The sequence below is a fragment of the Pteropus vampyrus genome, unplaced genomic scaffold, assembly GCF_000151845.1.
Source record: "Pteropus vampyrus isolate Shadow unplaced genomic scaffold, Pvam_2.0 Scaffold276, whole genome shotgun sequence".
NCBI classification, from domain to species: domain Eukaryota; kingdom Metazoa; phylum Chordata; class Mammalia; order Chiroptera; family Pteropodidae; genus Pteropus; species Pteropus vampyrus.
The window spans coordinates 2024426-2047298 of record NW_011889057.1 but is presented as its reverse complement, the minus strand read 5'-3'; the positions used below and the strand labels follow the sequence as shown (position 1 = coordinate 2047298).

At 51.5% G+C, this 22873-nt stretch overlaps 3 protein-coding genes and 1 long non-coding RNA gene across 7 annotated transcripts in view; 3 read left to right on the top strand and 1 right to left on the bottom strand.

Annotated features, from left to right (window-relative positions):
- Positions 1–9104, bottom strand: part of LOC111729709 — a 12962-nt gene extending 3858 nt beyond the window's left edge. The window contains exon 1 of the long non-coding RNA XR_002776348.1: positions 8438–9104. This is a non-coding gene — a long non-coding RNA (uncharacterized LOC111729709). The remainder of the gene's footprint in view (positions 1–8437) is intronic.
- The window catches only part of HOXC4 (homeobox C4), a 60266-nt gene that overhangs the window by 14463 nt on the left and 22930 nt on the right, over positions 1–22873 (top strand). The gene's annotated exons all lie outside the window — the stretch shown is intronic.
- On the top strand, positions 7–3615 carry HOXC8 (homeobox C8). The gene is made up of 2 exons (XM_011375776.2): positions 7–526; positions 1886–3615. The coding sequence occupies exons 1-2, from the start codon at positions 91–93 to the stop codon at positions 2176–2178; spliced, it is 729 nt and encodes a 242-aa protein (XP_011374078.1). The 5' UTR covers positions 7–90; the 3' UTR covers positions 2179–3615.
- Positions 7559–21255, top strand: HOXC6 (homeobox C6). Of its 4 annotated transcripts, none has more exons than XM_011375773.2 (3): positions 7559–8117; positions 19013–19358; positions 20087–21253. In XM_011375773.2, the coding sequence occupies exons 2-3, from the start codon at positions 19205–19207 to the stop codon at positions 20392–20394; spliced, it is 462 nt and encodes a 153-aa protein (XP_011374075.1). In that variant the 5' UTR covers positions 7559–8117; positions 19013–19204; the 3' UTR covers positions 20395–21253. The 4 variants fall into 4 exon arrangements, with proteins under 4 accessions (XP_011374075.1, XP_023376516.1, XP_023376515.1 ...); XM_023520748.1 differs by lacking the exon at positions 7559–8117 and adding an exon at positions 9130–9148 and having other exon boundaries at positions 19133–19358; positions 20063–21255; XM_023520747.1 differs by lacking the exon at positions 7559–8117 and having other exon boundaries at positions 13066–19358; positions 20063–21255.

Genomic DNA, 22873 nt, shown 5'->3' with positions numbered 1-22873 from the left:
CGCTCCCGGGGGGAGGGGAGTTTCGGGGGTACCGGGCGGGGGGAGTCGCGAGCCAGAGGGGAGGGGGCGGCGGGTTTTCATGTGCCCAGCATGAGCTCCTACTTCGTCAACCCCCTGTTCTCCAAATACAAAGGCGGCGAGTCCCTGGAACCGGCCTATTACGACTGCCGGTTCCCCCAGAGCGTGGGCAGGAGCCATGCGCTGGTGTATGGGCCGGGCGGCTCGGCGCCCGGCTTCCAGCATGCCTCGCACCACGTCCAAGACTTCTTCCACCACGGCACCTCGGGCATCTCCAACTCGGGCTACCAGCAGAACCCGTGCTCGCTGAGCTGCCACGGAGACGCCTCCAAATTCTATGGCTACGAGGCGCTCCCTAGACAGTCCCTTTATGGGGCTCAGCAAGAGGCGAGCGTGGTGCAATATCCCGACTGTAAATCCTCCGCCAACACTAACAGTAGCGAAGGACAAGGCCACTTAAATCAAAACTCGTCTCCCAGCCTCATGTTTCCATGGATGAGACCCCACGGTGAGAAGTCTTTTCTCTTTCCCCCTTGGTCTCCCGCGCTCCGGGGTCTTCCCCCCCCTCCCTTGCCTCCTTTTTGTCTGCCCTGGCTTTCTCTCCTGGCTTTGGGGTCTCCCCAGCCCCACCTCCATGCCTGAGTGGGTTCCTTGAGATTGGGAGGTTCAGCTGGGGGTGGGGCGGGGGCTCGCCTTGGATATTTTGGGGACTGGGGTGAAGGTGGGGGGAAAGGTGGTGTCTGGGTGCAGAGGGTTAAAAATCGTTTTCTCCACCTCTGTCTGTCTGTCTCTCTGTCTCTCTCTGTTGCCATCTCTAAAGTCAAAGTTGTGGAGGTGGCTGGCAAGGGGGCTGAAGACCCTGAGCTTATCAGCCTTTGGAGCAAACCAGTGTCTCCACAGGCACAGAGCCTCAATCCAGGACAGTGGCCAGGCTGTCTTGGGGTGAAGGGAGACCCTGTTTCCCTTCCCTAGCTAGGTCAGAGGGTGGTGAGACCCCAAGAACAGGTACTCTGGCTCTCTGGGGGCACCCAGTGCCTCGTCTCAGAGAACTCGTCTTAAGGCTACTACCCCAACTTTGCTGTACCTTCCTCAGTTGGAGAGAAGAGAGGGAGTCAGAGAGGAGGAAAAAAGAGTGCTGGAAAAGAGGCCATGCAGATTAGAGGGCTTTGAGGTCCTAGGGACCCCAGCCAAGCTGTCCCCAATCAAAGGCTTGTGGGGTCTCCTGGAGACCCTCAGAGTGGCTCAGGTCATGAGCCCCTCAAAGGGTGGCCCCTCGTGGCCCAATTTCGAAGTAAAAGGGGAAGCGAGAAGCGACAAGTTCCAGCGGGGATGGCCCGTGATTTATTTGCTGGTCTCCAGTTAGCAATCAGGCCAAGCAGTGATACATTCCAGGAGATCAATTATTTTTCTTCCTGGCAAAGCATTAGGCAGAGAGATTCGAGGAGGGGCAGTGAGCAAAGCCCCTCTTCTTTAACCCTGAGATCTTTTCCTGTCTTTTGGAAACAGACTGTCTTCAGCCCTGCTCACCAAATGCCACTCTGCACTTGTAAACAAAGCTGCAAGGGTCAGTTTCCTGGGACTGCAGGCCCCGGGGGGGACTCTGCAGTGCTCCCCTGGCCTCTGCCATCCCCTGGTTTTCAGACAGACCCCAGTCCCTGCCCCCACCCCCACCCCACCTCCCAAGGTGAAGCCAAAGCAAAACAAGCTCACAAACTTTCCTGCCCTTGCCTGCTTTCTGCTCTCGCCTTTTCTGCAGAAGGGAGGAGAACTGGGGAGATTTGAGGGGGGACTTTAGGGGAAGAAGAGTGGCAGAGGAAAGCTGAGCCCCCACCCAAACATAACGAGACTGGGGTTCTGTTCTGTCTAGCTCCGGGGCGGCGCAGTGGAAGGCAAACTTACAGCCGGTATCAGACCTTGGAACTAGAAAAGGAGTTTCTCTTTAATCCTTATTTGACACGAAAGCGCCGAATTGAAGTCTCTCACGCCCTGGGACTGACTGAGAGACAAGTGAAGATCTGGTTCCAGAACCGAAGGATGAAGTGGAAAAAGGAGAACAACAAGGATAAACTGCCTGGAGCCCGAGATGAGGAGAAGGTGGAGGAAGAAGGAAACGAGGAAGAGGAGAAAGAAGAGGAGGAAAAGGAAGAAAACAAGGACTAAGCAAAAAAGAGAGATTCCCCCCACCCCTTTAGCAACTCCCTTGAAGTTTCGTTTTATGGTAGCGGATAAATTGAGAAGTTTACGACTGTCATTTGCTTTTATAGAGAATAGAATGACACTCACAACTCTAACTACCTGTCAGATACTTGCAGCTCTGGTTTTATTACCTTTGGACTTCCCCCGATCTTTATTTGTTCGGGGGCTAGAGGGGGGAGACCGAGACACAGCGAAAAGTTCGGAGTCTCTGTCTCAGTCGTTGCCCTGACACACACACTTATCCCTACCCCCACCCTTCGGAGTTCTGCCTGGATTTTAAGGTCTGAGACCTGGCCTCTTTGCCCCCTCTCTCTGCCCCTTCTTGTAACATTCCCACCTCCCTGCTTCTCTGGTATTTATTTTAGAGGGAAGCCCCTCAAAATGTGGAAAAAGACTCATGGTTTTGTTTTTATGCTATGATTAGTATTAGATTTACTTCTTTTCAAAGGATAGGAAAGAAAAAGTGAAGGAAGGAAGGAAGGAAAGAAAGAAGGAAGGAAGGGAGGAAGAAAGGGAGGGAAAGGGGAATTGTTTAAAGAAATAAAAAAATGATAGCAAGAAACATCTCCTCTCCCTCTCTGGGGCTCCCTGCTTAGAAAGACCCCTTGACTTTTCTCTAGGAACCTGATGGAAATCTGAAGATGTGGGTCTCTGCCGCAACCCGCCTTCCAGGGGGTAAATAGGAGCCTGCAATCACCTCTGAAGTCCTACCTAGTCATCCCATGGTCACTTGGGCCCATGCCTTCTTCCCCTTCGCTGTCTGATTTCTGTTGTTGGGCCCAGCTTTCTCTGAGCTGCTTTAGTCTTAGCGCTCAGAAATCACCATAATCATTAAAATAATAATATTAATAATAAAATTTTAACATACTACCTAAAGGGAACCTGCAATAATCTTGAAAAATAAAAAAGAGAAATTTTAAAAAATCCTAATATGGGAGAAAAAAAGAGAAAAATTTTAAAATTAAAAAAAAAAAAGAAAGAAACCTCCAGCGTATTTTATCACTACCTATAGAAAGGAATCCTGCTTTGAGTATTCGTAATGCGGTTTTGTTGTCGTTTGTTGCTGCTTATTTCACTAAGAAAAACCCAACAACTGAGACTGCCTAGCTCGCCGGTCCTGTGCGCTTTTATTGTGCTTCTAACCCCAGTAGAGTAGAACTAAATTGCACTGAATGTATAGTTAACTCTGTCTTGAATTCTGTTTATGCAATGTGCTCGAAAGAAAAAAAAAACGTTAAAATATATCTATAATGATAATTTTGGTCATTTGTCTTTATGTCCAGCTATGAATGTAGATTTTGTGTCCCGGCAGCCCTGTTTCTGGTCCAAGTACTTTGTATTGTATACGTGAGTCATAATAAAAAAAAAAAAAAGGAGAAAAAATAAATGAAGCTGGAATGACTTGTTTTTTCTCCAGTGCCACCCCCCCTTAACATTCTCTACCCTCTCTCTACCTCCCTTATCCTTCTCTCCCAACACTCTGGAAAAGGTCTCCTCTACTGATCTTACTTTGAGGTGGGGGAAACTCAGTGTGGAGTTGAAAGATCAGGCTGGGCTGGGAGGGCAGGTGAAAGAGGGAGGTGAGGAGGAAGAGGAAGAAGAGCAGTATGCTCTTTGGAGAAACTTGGCTCCAAGTAAAGTGAGTTTCTGGATGCCAGGATCCCAGTGGGGAGAAAGTATCTCCCCACATATCCACCATCCTCCTCCCCAGCCCTGAGCTGGGCCCAGACAAAGAATCTGCCCCCATACTCCTCCCACAGCTAGGCCTTTTTCTTCCAGGGGTTGAGGCTGAGGATAAGGCAATGGGATTCTTTCTGATCTCCCCATGGCCCTCAGGGCCAATCTTGGGTACCCAGCACCCAGCACTAGAACAGTGAACTAGGTGGGAAGAATATGAGGCTCAAGACAGCCTGGAAGACTTGGGTGGACAATGCCTAAGGGGTTGGTGGCGGTGAAGAAGCTTAAGCCTGGGAAAAGGAGAGAAGGAGAAAGTGAGTGAGCTGGTACCCCATAAAGACTGGGTCCACATTCTGAAATTCAAATTCAGCCAGCACAGAGCCATCACTGTCACTCAGCCCACCAGCATCTACTCCTCTGTCTGGCTATTTTAAGCCTGCAGCTTTTTACCTTGGCAATTGGGCAACCTGCCCTGCCCACATAGTGGGGGCCATTGGCCTGGGAGGGGGAACGGGCCTGCTGAGTGGACAGTGTCCTCACCCCAGCCACAGCAGGGTAAGGAGAGTCCTCATTGGACTCCTTATTCCCCAAAATAAAAGGTCAAAGGCTAAGGGACTCAGGGGGCAAAGGGGTCTCTCACTCCTCCCTGGAGGGTTTTAGATGGAGAAATCTGTTTATGCCAGTAAAATTCTGGTCAAATAATACCAAATTCCAGAGATGCAAGTCATCTGACTCAGAAAGGAGTAGGGGAAAGGGGAGGGGATGGGATCTTCTGGTCTTAAAAACCAGATCCCCAAAGACTGAAATATTTTTGAGGCCAGATTTCTCTCTCTCTCTCTGTCTCTCTCTCTCTCTCTCTCTCTCTCTCTCTCTCTCCCCCGCCTCCCCCAAATCATTTCCCCAGACTTAGGCCCCAGGCCGACACTCTCCGCCGCCCCCCCCAATCTGGGTCCCTGGCTCCGACGCAAAGTGGTTCTGAAAACAGGATTGGGTCAGGCATCGTGGATAGGGGACTGCTGTAGCCCAAGAGGCTGCAGATGGGAAGCACAGGCTGGGGGCAGCTGAGAACAGCTTTGAGCAGCTCTGGAGAAAATCTTTCGGAATCTGGGGTCCCTATCGAGGGCCGAAGTGCCAGCCAGGTAACCCCGTTTGCTGCGGGAGATACAGGCTACCCGGCTGTGAGGCCCGAAAAGAGAGCATTTTGCTCGGACCTCAGGCCTTCCCAGAGGCGGCCCCTCCGAGGGCTGGCAGAGGGGCCGTTTCATTTTTAAAATGTGTAATTGTGATTTCTATTAATAAAAATCGCTGGCCTAGTAGCCGAGTGGGTTAAAACCTTCACTAAGTGGTTCCAAAGACCCTCGCCGAATTTTTCCCACACCAAATGTCCCATTCATCCCTGGCCCTGCTCTGCTCAGCGATGCCCGTGGCCCCAAGCCCGCCGGCGTCGGAGGGCGGGGTGCGTCTGGCGCCGGGCATCGCTTGAGATACGAAGCATCGGATGGGCCAGACCGAGAGAGCTCCAGCCACCCCCTCATGCAGTACCCGCTCTTTCACCCCTTCTGCCCACCGCCTCCGTTTTCTCGTTTGGAGAGAAAAGGAGGTAAAATCCGTTTTATGGGGGAATTTAATTACGAGCAGGATGCGCTGTCTTTAGAAACGCGTCCTCCCAAATGTTCCTGCCGTCCCATTACTGGAATGGGGACCATTTTGCTGCAGCAGATAGGACTCTCTCCCATTCTTTACTTTTTATTAGCCAATCAAAGTGGCTTCCGAAAGCTATTTGTGATTTGTGAAAAATAGTATCTTTCAAAATGCTGAGTTGAAGCATCTCCCTCATTTCGCCTTGAATTTATTATTCCAATCTCAACTGTAGAGACGGGATAATGTAGCTATTAAATTAGGGGGCAAATTCGTTTCTTTAGATATATATTTTTTAATTCTCGGCATTTTCTCTCTCCTCACTTCATTGCAGAAGCCAGGGGAGGTGCGGGCCTGCAGGGGATCTGGAGGCTGAAGGAGGTTGTGAGTGTCCTAAGGGGCTTCTTGGTGGACCCTAAGATGGGAGAGTGGATTGGCCTCCCCAGCCTCATCTTCTCCAAATGCAATACCCCAGTGGCTGGGAGCCGGCTGGAGAACGTTACCCTGCCCCAATTAGGGCGAACTCAGGACAGGTTGTGCCACAGACTAGAAGTAAAATTTCCGGTGAGCTGCCTGCAGCGCTGTCCCATTCTCCCTGCGGCCCATTGTGAAAAGCTGGGCCAGCGCTTCCTTGTCGTAATTTTTAACTACCTGTTATAAAATTTATGAGTGGGTTTGTAAAAGAACCGAGGTCCCCCATCCGGCTGAGGGAACTGCTGCGCTTACTATGGAGGAAGTTTGAGGAGGGGATGAGGGACCCTTGTTGGTTGGGGTGGGGCACCCAGCTGTGGAAGTCACCATGCCAGCTCCCAGCCAAACCTAAGGGAGAGCTTTGGCTCTTCAAATCTCCAGCTAATGGGAAGAGTGGCTGGGCTGTGACTGGTTGGCAAATCGTCTCTTTGGGAGAATTTATTCTGGGCTTCCCCACACTGGACACATCACCAAAATTCGGAGTCTGGAGAAGGGTGGGGGTTAGTTACCTCAGGTGCTCAGAATTTAGCTTGGAAGGTGCAATTTAGAGAGGGATAAGGTCTTTTTTTTCATGGCCTCAAAGGTGTGTCCCAGCTGCCTGGACACCAGAATTTTTCTGAAAAAGGCAGGTGTGGGCCACCTGACAAGAAAGAAAAGGCTTCAAACTGCCTTGTACCCAAAGGAAAAAGAAGTGAGAACCAAGATCTTGGGCCTTACTTTTATTTTTAATCCTAAAAAGATTAGGAGTCAGCTTCCATCTGAACCTTGGAATTGAGGAGACCCGACACTAGGGATGGTCTGGGGGGAAGGGATGTAATTTTCTCTGAAAAGGGAACCTGAGAATGAGGGGTGCTTTGGGAGTTCTGTAGGCTGTCCCCAATTCTCACCCCTCCTGCTGCCTCCGCATGACTGCCCAGGGCCAGCCTAAACCTTTTCCGCTCTGTAGACCACGGCCAGGTCAGGCTTGGTTATGAGGCTTCCAGCGGCTTGCCCCTCCCGTTCCTGTCTGGGGTGGAGTGGGGGGCTGCCGGCGGAACACCCCATTGGGAAGAATGTTGTTCTTTTCCCAGAGAAATAAAAAAAAAGGTAGGCGTAAGGAGCGCATCTCTTCTTGGTCCCTTCACCCCGTCAGCCTTCACTGTCCCAATGCCAGAAACCTTTGCAAAGATTCAGTCCCCCAGAACCAACCTTAATACCCCATTTATTAAGAAAATATTTTAAATTCGGCATGGCAAAGGAAGGCAGCCTACTCAGTACCAGAATCCTTCCTTCTCTCCTCTCGCGTCCCCTTTTGCCCTTTCTGCGCTAGCCTGGTGCAGCCGGGCCCATGGGGAGTGGGCGGTGGGTGGGGGTGCGGTGGGGGTCGGGGGATGCTCCCTCTCCGAGAGAATTGGGTAAACATGGCGACCGCGGCGCCCATTTGCACACGCTACACAAATGCATCGCATTCCCGGTTGTTTGCAGAAAATTTACAGCTGAGTAATAAAAGTTTACGATCGACTCACAAGTTGGATTGGCCACAAGAAGTCATGTGGATTCCATCCATGAACGTGAACTTTTTATTGTGGTTTGTCCGTTCGGAGCGCTCCGCAGAACAGTCCTCTCTGTAAGAGCCTAACCATTGCCAGGGAAACCTGCGCTGGGCGCTCCCTTCATTACTAGTATTTTTTAAAATTAATCTGATTAATAATTATTTTCTCTCCCCATTTAATTTTTTTTCCTCCCAGGTGGAGTTCCTGGAAGCTGGGGGCACCTGGGAAGGGGGAGGGGAGAGGCAGGAGTTGAGGGCAACTCTCTCTCCCTTCCCAACCCTCTAGCCCCCCAAGGGGCAGGAGGAATGCGGGAGCAGTTGAGATTTGGAGCTGCAGATGCCTCCCCCTTCCCTCTCCCAGATTCTGCCTCCTGCCCCCTTCTTGTAACTCTCTTTAATTTTATTTGGCTTTTTGATTACTGGGACTATTCTTTTTTTATTTTTAAATTTACATAAAGTATATACGTGTGTATGGAGCTGAGACAGGCTCCGCAGCGGCACAGAATGAGGGAAGACGAGAAAGAGAGAGAGTGGGAGAGAGAGAGGCAGAGAGAGAGAGGGAGAGGGAGAGTGACAGCAGCACCCGGTAAGTGTTTCCTTATTGGTTCAAATATGTAACTAATGGTCCGTAGCTGGGTGGCGGTTTCAAGATAAGGACAGCAGCGGCTGGTCTTGGTTAGAGAGGAGAGGGGGATGGAGAAAGGGTGGGCGCGTGGGCAATTATAGGGAGGAAAAGTGGAGGGGGGGAGAAATTGGGTTAAACTAGAATATGGTAGTGGGGAAGTGTGTTGTTCTGATGTTACTGCGCGCCGAAGCTGAGGGTCGAGGGGGCAAGAGGACTGCGCCTGTGGGGATCAGGCCAGAGTCTAATGCGCGGACTATGCCTGATGCCCACCTTGTCCTTACCTGTTATACAGATTTGCGGCCTCTTGGCTAATGGAAGCGTGATAGAAGGAGCCCGGAAGCTCAAACTCCAGGGCAGGAGAGAGAACCTGTACATTGCCCCCTGAGCAAAGTCGGCTCCCCAACCCCCAAACAAACTTTCCAGCGCCCCCTTCCCTGCTCCGCAGCCCCCTCCCTCCCTGAGAGCGCGACCGATAGAGCTCACACATGCGCAGTGCAGGCCGGGCCGCGGAGCAGGAAGAGAGCGCGGCTCCGAGGGCGGCGGGGCCTGTTAATTGGCAATTAGTGGGGAGGCTGGTGGCTGGTGCGCGTCAGCGGAGGGGAAAGCATCTGCCCACCCCCTACTCCCGCCCCCACTAGAGCGGGTGGAAAGATGGGAGGTGCCCTGCACTGCGTGGATGGGTGGGGGTGGGGGACGCGGTACTCAAAAGCCATCTTGTTCTCGGAGAAAAGGGGCCAATCTGCCTTCTCTCTCCCGGAGGGGCGTCCCCTACCCCCAAGTGCGGCCACCCCACCCCACCCAGGGTACCCACTGAGCTGCTTCACCCACCTCGGCCTGGCTGCTCTGGGCTAAGACCTGCCCTGCCTGGGGCGGAGGTGGAATTGGGGAAGACCTCCCGCACCAGGCTGGGTGGGGACAGGCCCAGGCCTCGCTGGCGGGGCCTCCTGGGTGAGTGGAGGCAGTGAGTACTCAAGGCGCGGCTGGCTCAGGGGGTAGGGATGTCAGAACTGGGCGGCAGGGAGGGTCCTGGGCGCTCGGGATCTTCCTAATAATTGGTGCTAATGGCGTGTTGTATAGTTTTAACCCGACACATATGGTTTCATAACACAGTGGCTTAATTTCTTCCAAATGTATGTGGCCCTGAATGTGTTGCAGTTTGATATATGACCGCGCCCTGCTCCCTGGCTTGGGTCCGAGGCGGCCCCTATATGTGTGAGCTGCTTATAAAGGGCGACGCACACGCAAACGTTTACACACCCAGGCAGACACACCCCAGAGCTGGGGGAGGGGGGCGCATATTCCTGGAGAGGGGCGAGAGTTTGGGAGCTAGAGTCTCCTTCCGTCCGAGCCAGGACCACCCCCCCCCCACCGCCCCCCGCATCCTCTCCCAGAAGCGCGACAGGGCTTCTCCACCAAGCCCTAGTGGGGGAGGGGATCGCTCCTCGATTTCCTGTACAAACCCTGACCCGTAGCCTGAGGGTGGGGGGAAAGAACCTGTTTTTATTAATTCTTAAAAATATAGTTCGATTGCATTCAAATCAAGCCGCTTGGGCTCGAGTTGACGGTGAATCTTCACTCCCCTCCCCCCACAATCCCCTTCCCTTTCTCTCTTGCCCCCCCAAAATTCCCCTTTCGCAGCCGACATAAAGGCCTCTGAGGTATTCTCCTGGGGGAAGAAATGGCATTTTCTCTCCCCCTTCCCCGCCCCCCCTCCCCACCATAGGACTTGTGTGTCGGTAGAGGCGTCTGCCGAGGGGCTAATTTCGCGTTCCCTGTTTACGATCGAGAAAAGCGCTTGGCTCTCCCCAAATGGGCCCAGCCCGCCGCCTCCTCAGGCTGCCGCGCGCTCTCCCGCCGCTCCAGCGTGGCCCAGGGACTGCCGGGCCGGGAGCCAGGCCGCGGCCACCGAGACCTCGAGTCTGTGGGACCTGGAAAGGGCAAGGGTTGGACAGTGGGCCAGTGGAGGGAACCCGGAGGCCTGAAAATGGGAGCCTTTCTCCTGGAGTAATGTGGGAACCGCCGACCGGTGAGGCCTCTATTTCTCTTTCGCCTGTGTTTTGTCTGACCCCCGCCGTTTGCCCTCCTCCCCGCAGGTGGCCGCACTGTCTGGGGTGGCACAAATCTCCTTTGCCCTCAGGGAAACAGTTTCTGGAGAAGGCCACTCAGGCCAGTGGGGATTCACCTGGGATATTAAAGGGCCCCCTCCCTTCGGAGGGGTGGGCCTGGGCAAGGCTGAGCTATTTCTCTTGGCATACAGAGATCTAACCCAGTGCGTTGTTGGCGGGATTTCAGGGTGTTAGGGTTCGTGGCTGACGGGTTAACAACACCATCCTGACACATACTTATATAATATTTTTATCAATTGATTTTCTGTCTCTTCCTGGCTAGGATCCTGCAGACCCCCACGCCCTTCACCCCTAGACTCATGAGACAGAAGGATGCAGAGAAAGTATAGCAGCAGTGACTGGCCCTTTTTTTCCAGTTTCGTAATATGTCCAGGGTATAAACCTGGTCCCCTAAGCCAGCCCCCTACTTCCCTCCTTACTTTCGATTTTCTTTCCCTTCTTTTTCTCCCTCTCTGGCACTCAACCAGAAGCACAAGGGGGGCCACCAGTGGCGACCCTCAGCCTCCTTGCAGGTCAAATTCCCTGTAGACACGGTTCTTAGTGCAGAGGAGCACTGCTGTGATTATCTAATAATAGCCAAGGCTGCTGAGAATAGAATCTGGCTCAAGGACTCTGCACACCCAGGGCTAAGGTTGGGCAGAGGCACTGAATCTGTGGGTCAGTGCCTGGCAACACGCCCTGGAACCCGATGCTCCCAGCATTCCCCTCTGAGCCCACTCTTTGGGCACCTTGGGCCTGCCCCTTACAGGCTTTGTCAGCCCTGCCATGGGCTGTATTTCATGCGCCACTTCCTAGCAAAGGAGAAATGGGCAGAGCAAACCCTTTCTCTCCCTTGTCTGATAGTTGTGATCCACAGGAAGAATGCAACCTTGTTTTCAGAATGCGGCTTTGTTAGGTTTGCTGTTGTGTTCCAAAACCAGGCTGGGTAGCTTTATACACTTATTATATACAGGCTCGAATGTACAGACTCAGATTTTTGCATGAATATATATAGACTCGAATTTCCATGGTTAATCATGTATTACCATGCCTTTATTTGCTCAAACACTGTTTTATGTGCATGTGAAATTTCGTTAACCCTCACTATATGCGCATGGGCTCAAGGGGGTACAGGGTGCACCAAGAAGTCCCTCTGTGCATGCTCTGCTGGAAATGTCTCCGTGCTGAAATCGGAGTATGCGGGTTCCAGTAACCAGTGGATGTTACAAAGGCTTTTCTACCTTATTGCCTTTGCTATCCAAGCATCTGGGCTGGGGAAATACTGATCCCTTTTGCTTTCTCTCCACACCTTCCCCCAAACTTCCCCGGCTCAGAGACTGTTTTACCAGGGGAAGCCCAGTTGTGTTGAAAGTGAGTTCTGTGGGAAACTCGTGGGTAAGGTGGGGCTGCCAGCAGTCGGCTGGGCCCTGGTGCTTGAAGCCTTGCTGGGACAGTGAAGGGGATTGAAGTGGTTAATAAGGTGGCCTCTGAGCAGTGGTCTGGAATGGCTGCCCCTAGGGTACATGGAGAGGCCAGTTGAGAAGGTGCCAGAATAGGTAGGGGTGCGGTGAACATCTGTCTCTCGGCCCTGCTCACCTTATCAGTTTACTGGGCCCAAGATTTGCCTACGTCTTCTGTGGGGCAGATTAGAGGCTAAGTTCACCAAATACCCAGATGATGAGACTTTGTTTGAATTCTGTCTGCTACCTGAGTTGGGGAGAAGGCTGACCGGTTAGTGCCAGAAGAGAAACTGGGTCTAGCTTCCTGTGGGCCTGGAGTGCTGAGTGTGAGCCATGGCTGGGAATTAACCAGCCTCCTTTCCTAGCCTTTCTTCCTTCTGGGGCCATGGAAAGACAGAGTAGGGTTGGGGGAATATAAATGATAAATAGTGAGAAAACCCATAAAAGAAAGTAAGGACAGGAGAGACGCTGGCGGGGTTTTCCTCCACTCCCTAGGTGATCAGGTCCAGACATGCTGCGGGTGCGGAGTCTTGTAGCTTTCTTCCACCTTATCTCCGCTGGCACCAAGAGCGGCCTCGCGCACTCTGGGATGCTGGGGTGACATTACCCCCAAATCATGTCCCTCCTTTGGCCCACGGCCTCTGTCATGGTGCTGCAGCCGCCCCTGTTTATTGTGTCTGTGAGGAGTTGTTTACTTGTTTTGTCTGCTGCCACCCTGTGTCAGAAACCCGCCAAACCAGCAAACTCACCCAGGAGAACAAAGTGCAGCGTTATCCGAACTCCCTCCCCTTTCCGGCACCCGCTCCCGCCATTACCTCCTCCCTCACTCTCCCTTTCTGAGAGGAGGAAGCAGAAATTGTCCTAAAATCAGCAGCTGTTTATAGGGTTGGGGGAATTATGGGGACATCATAAACCTCTGGTGTCCTGGTGGTGGAGGGACTTCAAGTCCTCCCTTTGCCTCAGCTTTTCTTCCTTACCCCCTGGCAACTGCTTGTTTTAAGGGGCCACAGTCACTGAAAAAGTCGAGCCCCCCTCATTCCACTCCCCCATTTCCTCACTCCTTTCTGCAGGAGTTTTCCCTGAGACACAGGTTGTTAGGTTTTAAATCAGAGTAATGTTGGCGGATTCATAAAGCCAGATAAAGCATGTCGTTCTTTCCTCACCCTCCCTTCTCAGCCCCCCAAAATAGCAGTGAATTTAAGCAAATCCTACAAAATTAAATTGCCCCTTCGCTAAAGATCCTATAAATCTCCAATCCCACCAGGTGTAGAGTCGGAGAGGCCGCTGTTCGCCTCTAATTTTGCTCCTGGCTATCAAATCTAAAAGAGTATCATCGAAGTAAGTAATATTCTCGTTTCTGAAATTAATTTCCCCCTCCCCATCTCTCTCCCTCTTTTTGCCAGTGCAGATTAAATAGTTCTTTCAGATCTGCAAACAATAAAGGATAAAATTATTTATAGGGAAATGAGGACTATGTTTCATTGTTGGCTTATTGTTCCAGAACATAATAACATTTTATTTTCAAGTGGGAGAACTTAGACCAGTGAAAGAAGAAGGGGAAAAGGAAAAACAAATAAAGGGAGGCAGGGCACCCACACACAAAACTCCTGCTGTATATAACTTTTATGACATTTACAATTTCCTCATGACAACTCGCGGTGACGTCATAAATGCCACGTTCTTGAATTTTACAATTCTCGTAAACCTCCAAAATGGGTATAAGCAGTGCTTGCTCAGTGTGGAGGGGTATTAGAGAAGCCAGGGGGATCCTTTAGCCTCATTCTGGGGGCCAAAAATATTCAGAATAGTCTTGCTTTTCATTTTTCCTCTTGGACAAAGCAGGATCACTTTGCTTTGCCTCCCTGAAATGTCACTGGAGTCTGAGTCCCATTCCCAATGGGATTGAGATACTGTGTTCGAAGGCTCTCTGCGTGCCCCCTCTTCAGCTGATAATCAGCTGCTTGGGATAGAAGTGGAAGGCTTGGGGGCAGGGCCCCAAAACCCAGAAATAATTCCTTCTAGAGGGAACCAACTGGGGCTCAGGGCTGAGTGTGATGGGACAGAGACGCTTGGGACTTGTTTTACTTTTAAAACCTTCAGCCAGAGAAGTGAATTGAGAAGTCAAACAAATGCTGATGTGGGAGTTGGTGTCTGCTGATGGTAGCAGCAGTAAGTGGAGTGGTAATAAAGAAAGGTTAGGCAGAAATCTGGAAAGAGAGGAGGAGGAAGGGAAATACGATGTGAGTTAGCAAACCCCTCTGTGTACCTTTCTTCTCTGTTTAATGGCAAATAAAACAAAAGCAGCTTGGGCAGACTCTAAACCTCTTAGCTCAAAAGAGGAGTCACCAGCCCAGGCCTCTGAGGTGTTTGGGGCAGTTCTCAGATGCTTGACATGCCCCATCTGGCCTCTTCCTCCTTCCCTCCTCCCTGCGGACCCCCAGCTTCTTCAGCTGGCCAGCCTGGGCCCTGTCCCCAGAATATCAGCACCCCCAAGTGGAATCCATTTCCGGGTTGGGTGTGTCAGATTTCCTTTTTTCCCAAGTGTCTCCATGCCTGAACTTTGAAAGGGGGAGTATTCTTTTAAGGAATGCAATGTGTATATGGGGAGGTACGTGCTCAGACAACTTCCCTCACCATATCTGTGAGAAACTAGGGGCTCCTAGGGTGAACTATTCTTTGGTGTCCCCAAACAGACCCAGTTCCCCGTGTTCAGGTTCTCTGGCAGACTGATAGACTCTTTGCAATCCTTTTGCTCCGGATTCTGTGGAGATCAAAGGAGCTCATGCACAAAAACACTAGGCGTTTGGAGTAGGATTTATTCATTTAATTTTTAAATAAAAAATCTAATCATAAGCCAGTCGGGCCAACTGAGCAGTCGCTCTAGAACAGCAAAGCCTTAACCAAACAGTGCGATTGTGAGGTGAGCTGAACAATTATTGAAACTCGGCTTTCTCTGCAAGAGGGATTTCAGCCCTCGCCCTGTGGCACAAAAGGGGTCGGTGGGGCAACCACTCCTCTCCCGCTCTGGGAATCGAGAATTGGGAGGGTAGGTCAGGCAGCTGCAGTGGCTTCCAGGCAGCCAACTGCCCAGGCCGAGCCCTGAGTCCTGCAGCTCCAATGTCTCCGTCCCTGAGCAGCCTCCGGAGGCGCCGAGCTGTAGTTGGTGGCGCCGGCAGCCAGGAATGGAGTTTGTGTATCTGTGTGTGAGGCTAGGTGGATCACAGACATCCACGTAGAGTTGGAAGATCTGGGGAAAGAAAGAAGACTGGCAGAACGCAAACTAATCAGGACCTCTGGAAAAGACTGCTCTCAAATAAAAATTCCAGATCTCATCCCTCTCACTTCAGATACCCTTCCCCAAGAAACTAATATATTTTCTAGAGCAGAATGGAAAGCAAAGGCAAGTAAGGTGAGACCTGCCCATGAACCCCTTTCAGGCTGGAGTCCAGTCCCACCCATGTTCTCCCCATTTCAGATGTACACAGGCCCTAGTCCCTGGCCTGGAGCAGTATAAGTCTGGAGAAGGAGCGCTTGACTCACCCTGGGAGACACTCTCAAGTGCCCAGTCTCCAATGCAACCCTTAGCCTTGGGTGACTCCAGGCCAGTGAATGTACCCCACTTAGGCCCATGGGGAGCCTGCAGTAAGTTCCTCTCCTGTAATTAGCGCTCATGAAAAGCATGTGATTTGGATTGGGGGGGGTGGTCTGGAGCAGCGAGCAGAAACTTTCCCCCTTTATTCCTGTTCTGTGTTTTTTGAATTCTGTTTTTGAACCCACTAATTATAGCTCCCAAAGCGAAAATCTGCTCTCGCCGACAAACCTCCTCGGAATGCCTAATTCCGGAGGCCGAAGGGGCAGAGCAACTCGGAGACCTGCGGGCCTGATGGGGGGTTTTCTCTGATTCTCTAGGCTTATTATATGGAAACAAAGAATAAGTTCCCCCCACCACCACCTTCCCAGAATTTGTGCATATTTACAGAGCTCAACTGCAGTTTTAATAAAACATCTGTTCTTGCTTCTGTTGATGAGTTTCCATAATTGTTTTCAGACAAATTTAACAAGAAAATATAAATATATTTAGAAAAATCCAAGTCCCAACTTTCTCCCCATAGACAGTCGTTCTTTCACTAAATAAAATAAAATAAATATGAAATGAGAAAAGGAAAATTTAATCCAATGGAGGGAAGATCGGGCTCATCTGACCTGCTCTCCCCCCTTGGAGCGAATCCTTCCAGCAAATTTCAGCTGCATAATTAAAGATCTTACTGAAAGAAGAAGGCTTCTTTCCCCGGGAACGGAAGGTGATAGGACAGAGTGTGTTGAAAATTCATTTTGGGGGAAATTATTTGTGTTTCTGCTTCCCCTTCTCTCCCCCTTCCAGCATTTCTGCCTTTTTCCCCCAGCAGCTGGTTTCTGTTCATTATAAATCCGGGAGACCTTTCAGTCTCTGCCTTCTGTTTAGGGACGTAATAAAACACTTAACTTTCCGGGGCTGAGACTTACATTCTGCTCCTCAGGTCGCCTGCCCCCACGCCCACCACCTTAGGGCCCCAGTGGAGACTCTCCCCAACTTTGGGGCCCTTTTCCCCTCCAGACTTGGTTTAGGAGGGGCTCAAGGAAATCCAGGAATCTGTGCTAGGAAGCTGCAGCACGTGCATCCCCAGAAGTCCCTTCTTCCAAGATCCTTCCTTCTCCCACCCACCATAAAAGAGATTTAAAAATACATAGAAGATCTACGCATTGAAAGCGAAACCTCATTAAGACATCCTATCTTCCATCATTCAATTTGTTGTACATTGCAACAATTTAATATCTTGAAGGAAATATCACTGACATGATTTATCCCTCTAGCAATCTCCCTCTGATATGGAGGCGGGGAGTTACTCTTTCTTCGGCCTATTCTACGTGTTACACACTACCTTTAGGGAAGAATTGAGGCTGGGAACTCTGCGAACGGCTACTTGTGTCAAGGGGTGCACTGACTTGTTCCTTAGCTCAGCCCCCTGGGTCTCCCCACTCCTAGTTTTCTCTCCCTCTCCCTCTTGCCCTCCAGGGGGCCTGGAGCCCCAGCCAGCTGGTGGAAACCTCTGTCCAGGCATGCCATGAATTCGAGGACAGCTGGATTCTAGAGTAGAAAGCAATTCATGCTGGTGTCTGTTTGTGTATCTGCCATGTCACCCCAAAATGAGACAACTCATCTCGAAATTTCTTTCTTAATTTAAGAACACTCCTCTACCTTTTCACCTTCATCACCTGGGGGAGAAGAAAGTATGGTCCAAGAGGGGTAACCTTTGTAATTATAGGGGTCTTTCCCCTACCTTTCTAAATACCAACAAAATTCCCTCTTTTCTGAAGGATTGGGACTGTTTTGTTTTTTTTTTTAAAGCCAACGCAAATTGTCTAGCAGGCAGACTCTTCAGTTCCTAACGAGGTTCATGTATTAACTAACATGTGTTCTCCACCAGCTCCTACACACTGTCTGCTTTTGGGTTCGAAACTTTATTTTTCGCCCCTAGCGACACTCCAGGGAAACCTTAATGTTACAGAAGATGAATAAACGAGTTTTTTCCCAGCGTAGTCCCGTTTATGGCTTTATTGCTACCCATTGATTACTCCGCTTTGTTACACAGAAGGAAAAGATCATAAAATCCGGCGACATCCGGGTCCTTGTTATAGCCAATCCTCTCCCCCTCCCCCCAAAAATGATAGGGGGAGGAATATGAGCTTCGCTTGCCCCACCACCCCTTCTTTGTCAACTCAAAGCATTTTCAGCCTGTGCCACAATATCAAATTAACTTTGGATTAATCAGGAGAAAAATCCCATCTGCACACTTTCCGCTGCTTCAGTTCTTCCACTGCGGCTTCCACAGAAGCCTCGGACTCAACTACCTTTTCCTAACCTTCTCTCCCTTTTTCTGAGCCACAGGGTGGAAAGAAATGGGGGTAGGCGCTGCTAAGAGGCTGGGCCCTACCAGGTGTGACTGGCCCTTGGGTGAGAGCTCCCTAAGAATGCTTTGCTGGAATCTCCAAGCCCCAAAGCTCAGGTCCAGGGGCGCCTCCCTTGTCAGGGCAGAGGGCGGGGAGGGGGCAGGGAGTTTCTGACCTGTACAAGGGCTTGAGCCTGCAAGACGCTAACAGTCTATCAGAACTCCACCAGCCTTCTCTTCCTGGCTGGATCTTGTGTGAATTACCCCACTGTCCCTAGCTGGCTCCAAATCATAAATTCTCACCAACATAAACAGGAGTTGATGTGTCTAGAAAGACTCCCAGAGTTCTTTCTTCTTCCTTCCTCCTTTCCTTCCTTCCTTCCTTCCTTTTTCTCTCTTACCTTTTACTTTTTTCTCTCCCCTTTCTTTTGTATTTTTATACATTATCCCTTTTTGGGAAAAATGCTGTAAGAGTTTCTGCCAAAAATGAGGTCCTGAGAAGAAGGCAGAGAGGGGCTAGCAGGGGGGATAAAAAGGCAGATGCCTGGCCCCTTTGCCCTGCTCAGCTCTGCCACTTTACCTTGAAGTCTCACCCTTACCCCTTGAGACCTGTGTGCTCCCCACATTCCCCCTACACCTAAGACTCTCAGCCACACTCTCCTTCCTCTGAGTACCATGTTTTATGCAATTTATTTCTACTTTATAGTTTTTTTAAAAAATTACTGGGAAAAAATATACTGGTTTGGCAAGGAGGACCCACTTCACTGAGTGTCAAACCAGGATTTCCTGTAGGATTTCTGGGGATCCCCCCTGAGCTGGGAAGGAGCTTCTCTCATGGAGAAACCAGGATGTAATTTTAGAAGGGGGCAGATATAAAAGGTGAAATCAGATCGAAAATACAGGGATTTCTCTAGCCCTGGCTCTGGCCACTGCACAGCAAAGTTAGCTGGAGCTGAGAGATTTCCTGGGAAAGCAGCTCTCCTTTCCTGGGCCCCAAGGCCCTGCTCACGGACATTCACCCTTCCTTCACCTCGAAATCAGTTCCCTTATGTATATATATTTTAAAGAAATCCAAGTCTTACTTTCAAAGCACACACTTAGTCTCAACTAGGGAATCAACAGAAGCAGAAGCGATTTTTTTCCCCCTTCTTGACATCTGGCTTGCGATTGGCTGGAAGGGGGTCAGCTGACTTTGTCATTTTGTCTGTCCTGGATTGGAGCCGTCCCTATAACCATCTAGTTCCGAGTACAAACTGGAGACAGAAATAAATATTAAAGAAATCATAGCCCGACCAGGTAAAGGCAAAGGGATGAATTCCTACTTCACTAACCCTTCCTTATCCTGCCACCTCGCCGGGGGCCAGGACGTCCTCCCCAACGTCGCCCTCAATTCCACCGCCTATGATCCAGTGAGGCATTTCTCGACCTATGGAGCGGCTGTTGCCCAGAACCGGATCTACTCGACTCCCTTTTATTCGCCACAGGAGAATGTCGTGTTCAGTTCCAGCCGGGGGCCGTATGACTATGGATCTAATTCCTTTTACCAGGAGAAAGACATGCTCTCAAACTGCAGACAAAACACCTTAGGACATAACACACAGACCTCAATCGCTCAGGATTTTAGTTCTGAGCAGGGCAGGACTGCGCCCCAGGACCAGAAAGCCAGTATCCAGATTTACCCCTGGATGCAGCGAATGAATTCGCACAGTGGTGAGTTTTACAGCTCCAAGATATAAATTAAATAAACTGAACTGGCTTTATGACCGGCTTCCCTAGAAGAACGGGCGGAGAGAGTTTTTTATGGCCCCATAAAAACAATCACGCTCGTCTCCTCGCCGACGCCGAGACAGGGCCCCCTCTTCTGCCCCCTCTGCTAGCCTCCCGCTTGCTCACAGGAGCCTGGCCCCCTCGGCCCCTGACGGATTGGAAGGCTCCAAGGCGAGCTGAGGGGGCAGGAACAGGGCAGGGGATGAGGGGAGGGGGTAGAGGATGGGGGAACCCCAAAGTCGAGTCAGGTTGAGGAGAAAAAAGGGGGAAAGGACGGAGCAGAGAAGTGGGGAGAAGTTCCTAAGGAGCTAGGGTACTTGGGGAGGTGGGGGGAACCCAGTCATTGAGAAATGGGGCCCTCATCCCCAGTGTTTGAGATTTTTCAAAAATCAGCTTTTAGACTTACAGCTTTCTGCCTGGTTATTGCCCCCCCCCCCCAACACACACTCTTTGGGCCGCACACTTACCAACCTATGGTGGAAACTGAATGAAGTTGGGATCCTGGTTATACCCCCAGTGGGGGTGGGGCCGGGCACAGGGGAGAAGGCTGGAACCCAAGGGGGCCCTGACCTGCTTGCCAACTTGGGAGGGTCAGGACTTCGCTAGGCTAAATCGTCTGCGGAGGAAGCCTTGCTGATTGTTTTTAGTGTGTTTTGTGCCCGGATCTCTAGGGGTCGGCTATGGAGCGGACCGGAGGCGCGGTCGGCAGATCTACTCGCGGTACCAGACCCTGGAACTGGAGAAGGAATTTCACTTCAACCGCTACCTAACACGGCGCCGGCGCATCGAGATCGCCAATGCGCTCTGCTTGACCGAGCGACAGATCAAAATCTGGTTCCAGAATCGCCGGATGAAGTGGAAAAAGGAATCTAATCTCACGTCCACGCTCTCAGGGGGCGGTGGAGGGGCCGCGGCCGACAGCCTGGGCGGAAAAGAGGAAAAGCGGGAAGAGACAGAAGAGGAGAAGCAGAAAGAGTGACCAGGACTGTCCCTGCCACCCATCTCTCTCCTCCTTCGCTCCCCCACCTCCCTCCTAATCACACACTCTGTATTTATCACTGGCACAATTGATGTGTTTTGATTCCCTAAGACAAAATTAGGGAGTCAGATATGGACCTGAAAGTCAACTCTGGATCCCCTCCCTCACCGCACAAACTCTTTCACCATGCGCCTCCTCCTTGATCCCTCGCTAGCTCGTTCTCGGCTTATCTGCAAGCCCTTTCCCCCGCCCAGGCCTTGGGGTCTCCGTCCCTAAACCTCGCTTTAGACTCCACAGATCTCCCTACAAATGAGGACTTGGCCTCCCACCCCCTTGGTGCTCCCCGCTTCCGTCCCCGCGCAAAGAGCCGGCTCCCGGGCCCCGGGCCTCCGCTCCGGGGCCTCAGGGCCCGGCCTCGCTGCAGGGGAGGGCGGGAGGCCCAAGGAGGATGCGTGGTGGCCCCACAGCAACCCCCAGGGCCTCCCCGCAGTCCCTGCCCGACCCCTCTGCCCCAGCAAATGCCCAGCCCAGGCGGATTGTATTTAAAGAATCCTGGGGGTCATTATGGCATATTACAAACTGTGACCGTTTCTGTGTGAATATTTTTAGCTGTATTTGTGATTTCTGTATTTATATTTATGTTTAGCACTGTCCGTGTTCCAATCCCATCTTAAAAAGGGGGAAAAAAAGAGAGAGAAAATTACAAAAAGGAAGAAAAAAAGTGAATGACATTTGTTTAGCCAGTAGGAGAAAAAAAATAAATTAAAAAAAAAATCCCCTCGTGTTACCCTCTTGTATAAATCCAACCTCTGGATCCGTTCTCGAATATTTAATAAAACTGATATTATTTTTAAAAGTTTATATCGGGATTTCTGTTAATTCGCTCTCCCGCCAGCCTCGGGGTGAAAGTTGGAGCAGGCTCCCAGCGCTCCGCGTCTTCTTGCCGCCTGCAAGCCCCCAGCCCCTGCACTATCCTTTCCTGGAGTGGGGCGCCAGCCCTGGCCTCCCCTTCTGGTGATCGCGCTGGGGTGCTGAGAGGTCTCTCTGGGCTTCTGACGCGGAGCAACACACTCACCCCGCAAAATAAGGCCGCATGGGATTTCCATAGGGGTTAGGGGGAAAGCCGGGGTTAGTCGGATTGGTCTTCAGCCCCACAGAGGCCTTTCTTCCTGCCTGTGATAGTCTGGGGTCCTTGTCTTCTGAACCCCGAGCCTCAAAAGCCAAAACAGCAGCATTATCCAGGCACCAGGGTCACCCCGCCCACTCCCCGAATGAGGAGGGGGCGCCCTGTGAGCGGCCCCCGGCCTGCGCCAGGCCGACTGTTGCGAAACGTGGCGGAGGCAAAGAGCGGAGGGGAGAGTGAAGACCGCAGGATTTGAGTCTTTCGCCAGGGATTGAACGATTCAAGGACATCTCGAAAAAGCAAGCCTGGAAACTGAGCTCTCGTCTGCTCTGGGACTCCTGACATGGCTGGGACAAAATTCCTTCTTCCTTACAGCTTTAGCCCCATTCCGGTTCCTCACTCTTTCTTCTCCCCTGAACACCGCGGGTGAGGAGCGCAGCCAGGCCCTAACCTTTCCCCGGCTCAGGCCTTCTCTCGCTAAGTCCAGACAGAAACCTGAGTGGACCTAGGGGGTGAGGCAGTGAGGGGGTCTCCCGGAGGGAAAAATCCGCCAGAGTTTTCCAGACGTTCCAGATCCCCGCCAGCGCCCCCTCCAGCGCCTCCGCCTGCGGGGGGGCAGGAGGGGCCTTCTCCTGGCAGGGGCGGAGATTTCCTGGGGAGAGGCAAGCAGGAAAGAATAAGACTTGGGGCTAGGGGAAGGGGGGTCGGAAAGGGGCCGAACGGCTGCAGAGACCCGAGCCACGGGCTGTGAAGGTTGCCCTGGCGCCTGCCCTGCCGACCCCCCATCCCCCTACCCCCAGCCAGGTCCTTTCTATGCTTTCACATAGCTCAGAAATTCCTCTCCGGTGGACCTTCTGGATCCAGGTTCCTAGAGAACCTAGTCCAGAGGCCTTCCCCCCACAGGGCACAAAACAGGCCTTTTCCTCTGCCCTACTCAGATTTTTGGAGGCTTGAATCTTGCTTCTCCATACCCTCAATTAATATCTATTTTCTATCCAAAATATCTGGCATAGGGTCAAACATAGGGAAGCACAGCAGTCCTCCAGGCCATTGTGCCTGGTTCTACACACACACACACACACACACACACACACACACACACACACACACACACACTTGAAAATTGCCTTGTTGCCACTTGAGGGTCTCTGGCATGGTGAGGAGGTCTACTCAACTTTCCTGCCTCCTCATCTCCAGGCTCTTCTCTCCCAGAGTCCCCAGCACTCTCAGTCTCATGACCACCTCCGCCCCCCCCCCCATCTAGTTCTGCCCACCCAGGATCCCTCCTGGCCACCTCTCCAGAGACTTGGTTCACTTTCCCATGCTGACAAGAACCTCCTCAGCAATATCAGGGCC

Excerpts from the sequence above, each read along its gene's own strand:
- HOXC8 (XM_011375776.2), top strand. The coding sequence starts at position 91 with ATGAGCTCCTACTTCGTCAACCCCCTGTTCTCCAAATACAAAGGCGGC. Across the intron at positions 527-1,885 it reads TCCATGGATGAGACCCCACG|CTCCGGGGCGGCGCAGTGGA; the intron begins GTGAGAAGTCTT and ends TGTTCTGTCTAG.
- HOXC6 (XM_023520747.1), top strand. The coding sequence starts at position 18,959 with ATGAATTCCTACTTCACTAACCCTTCCTTATCCTGCCACCTCGCCGGG. Across the intron at positions 19,359-20,062 it reads GCGAATGAATTCGCACAGTG|TGTGTTTTGTGCCCGGATCT; the intron begins GTGAGTTTTACA and ends GATTGTTTTTAG.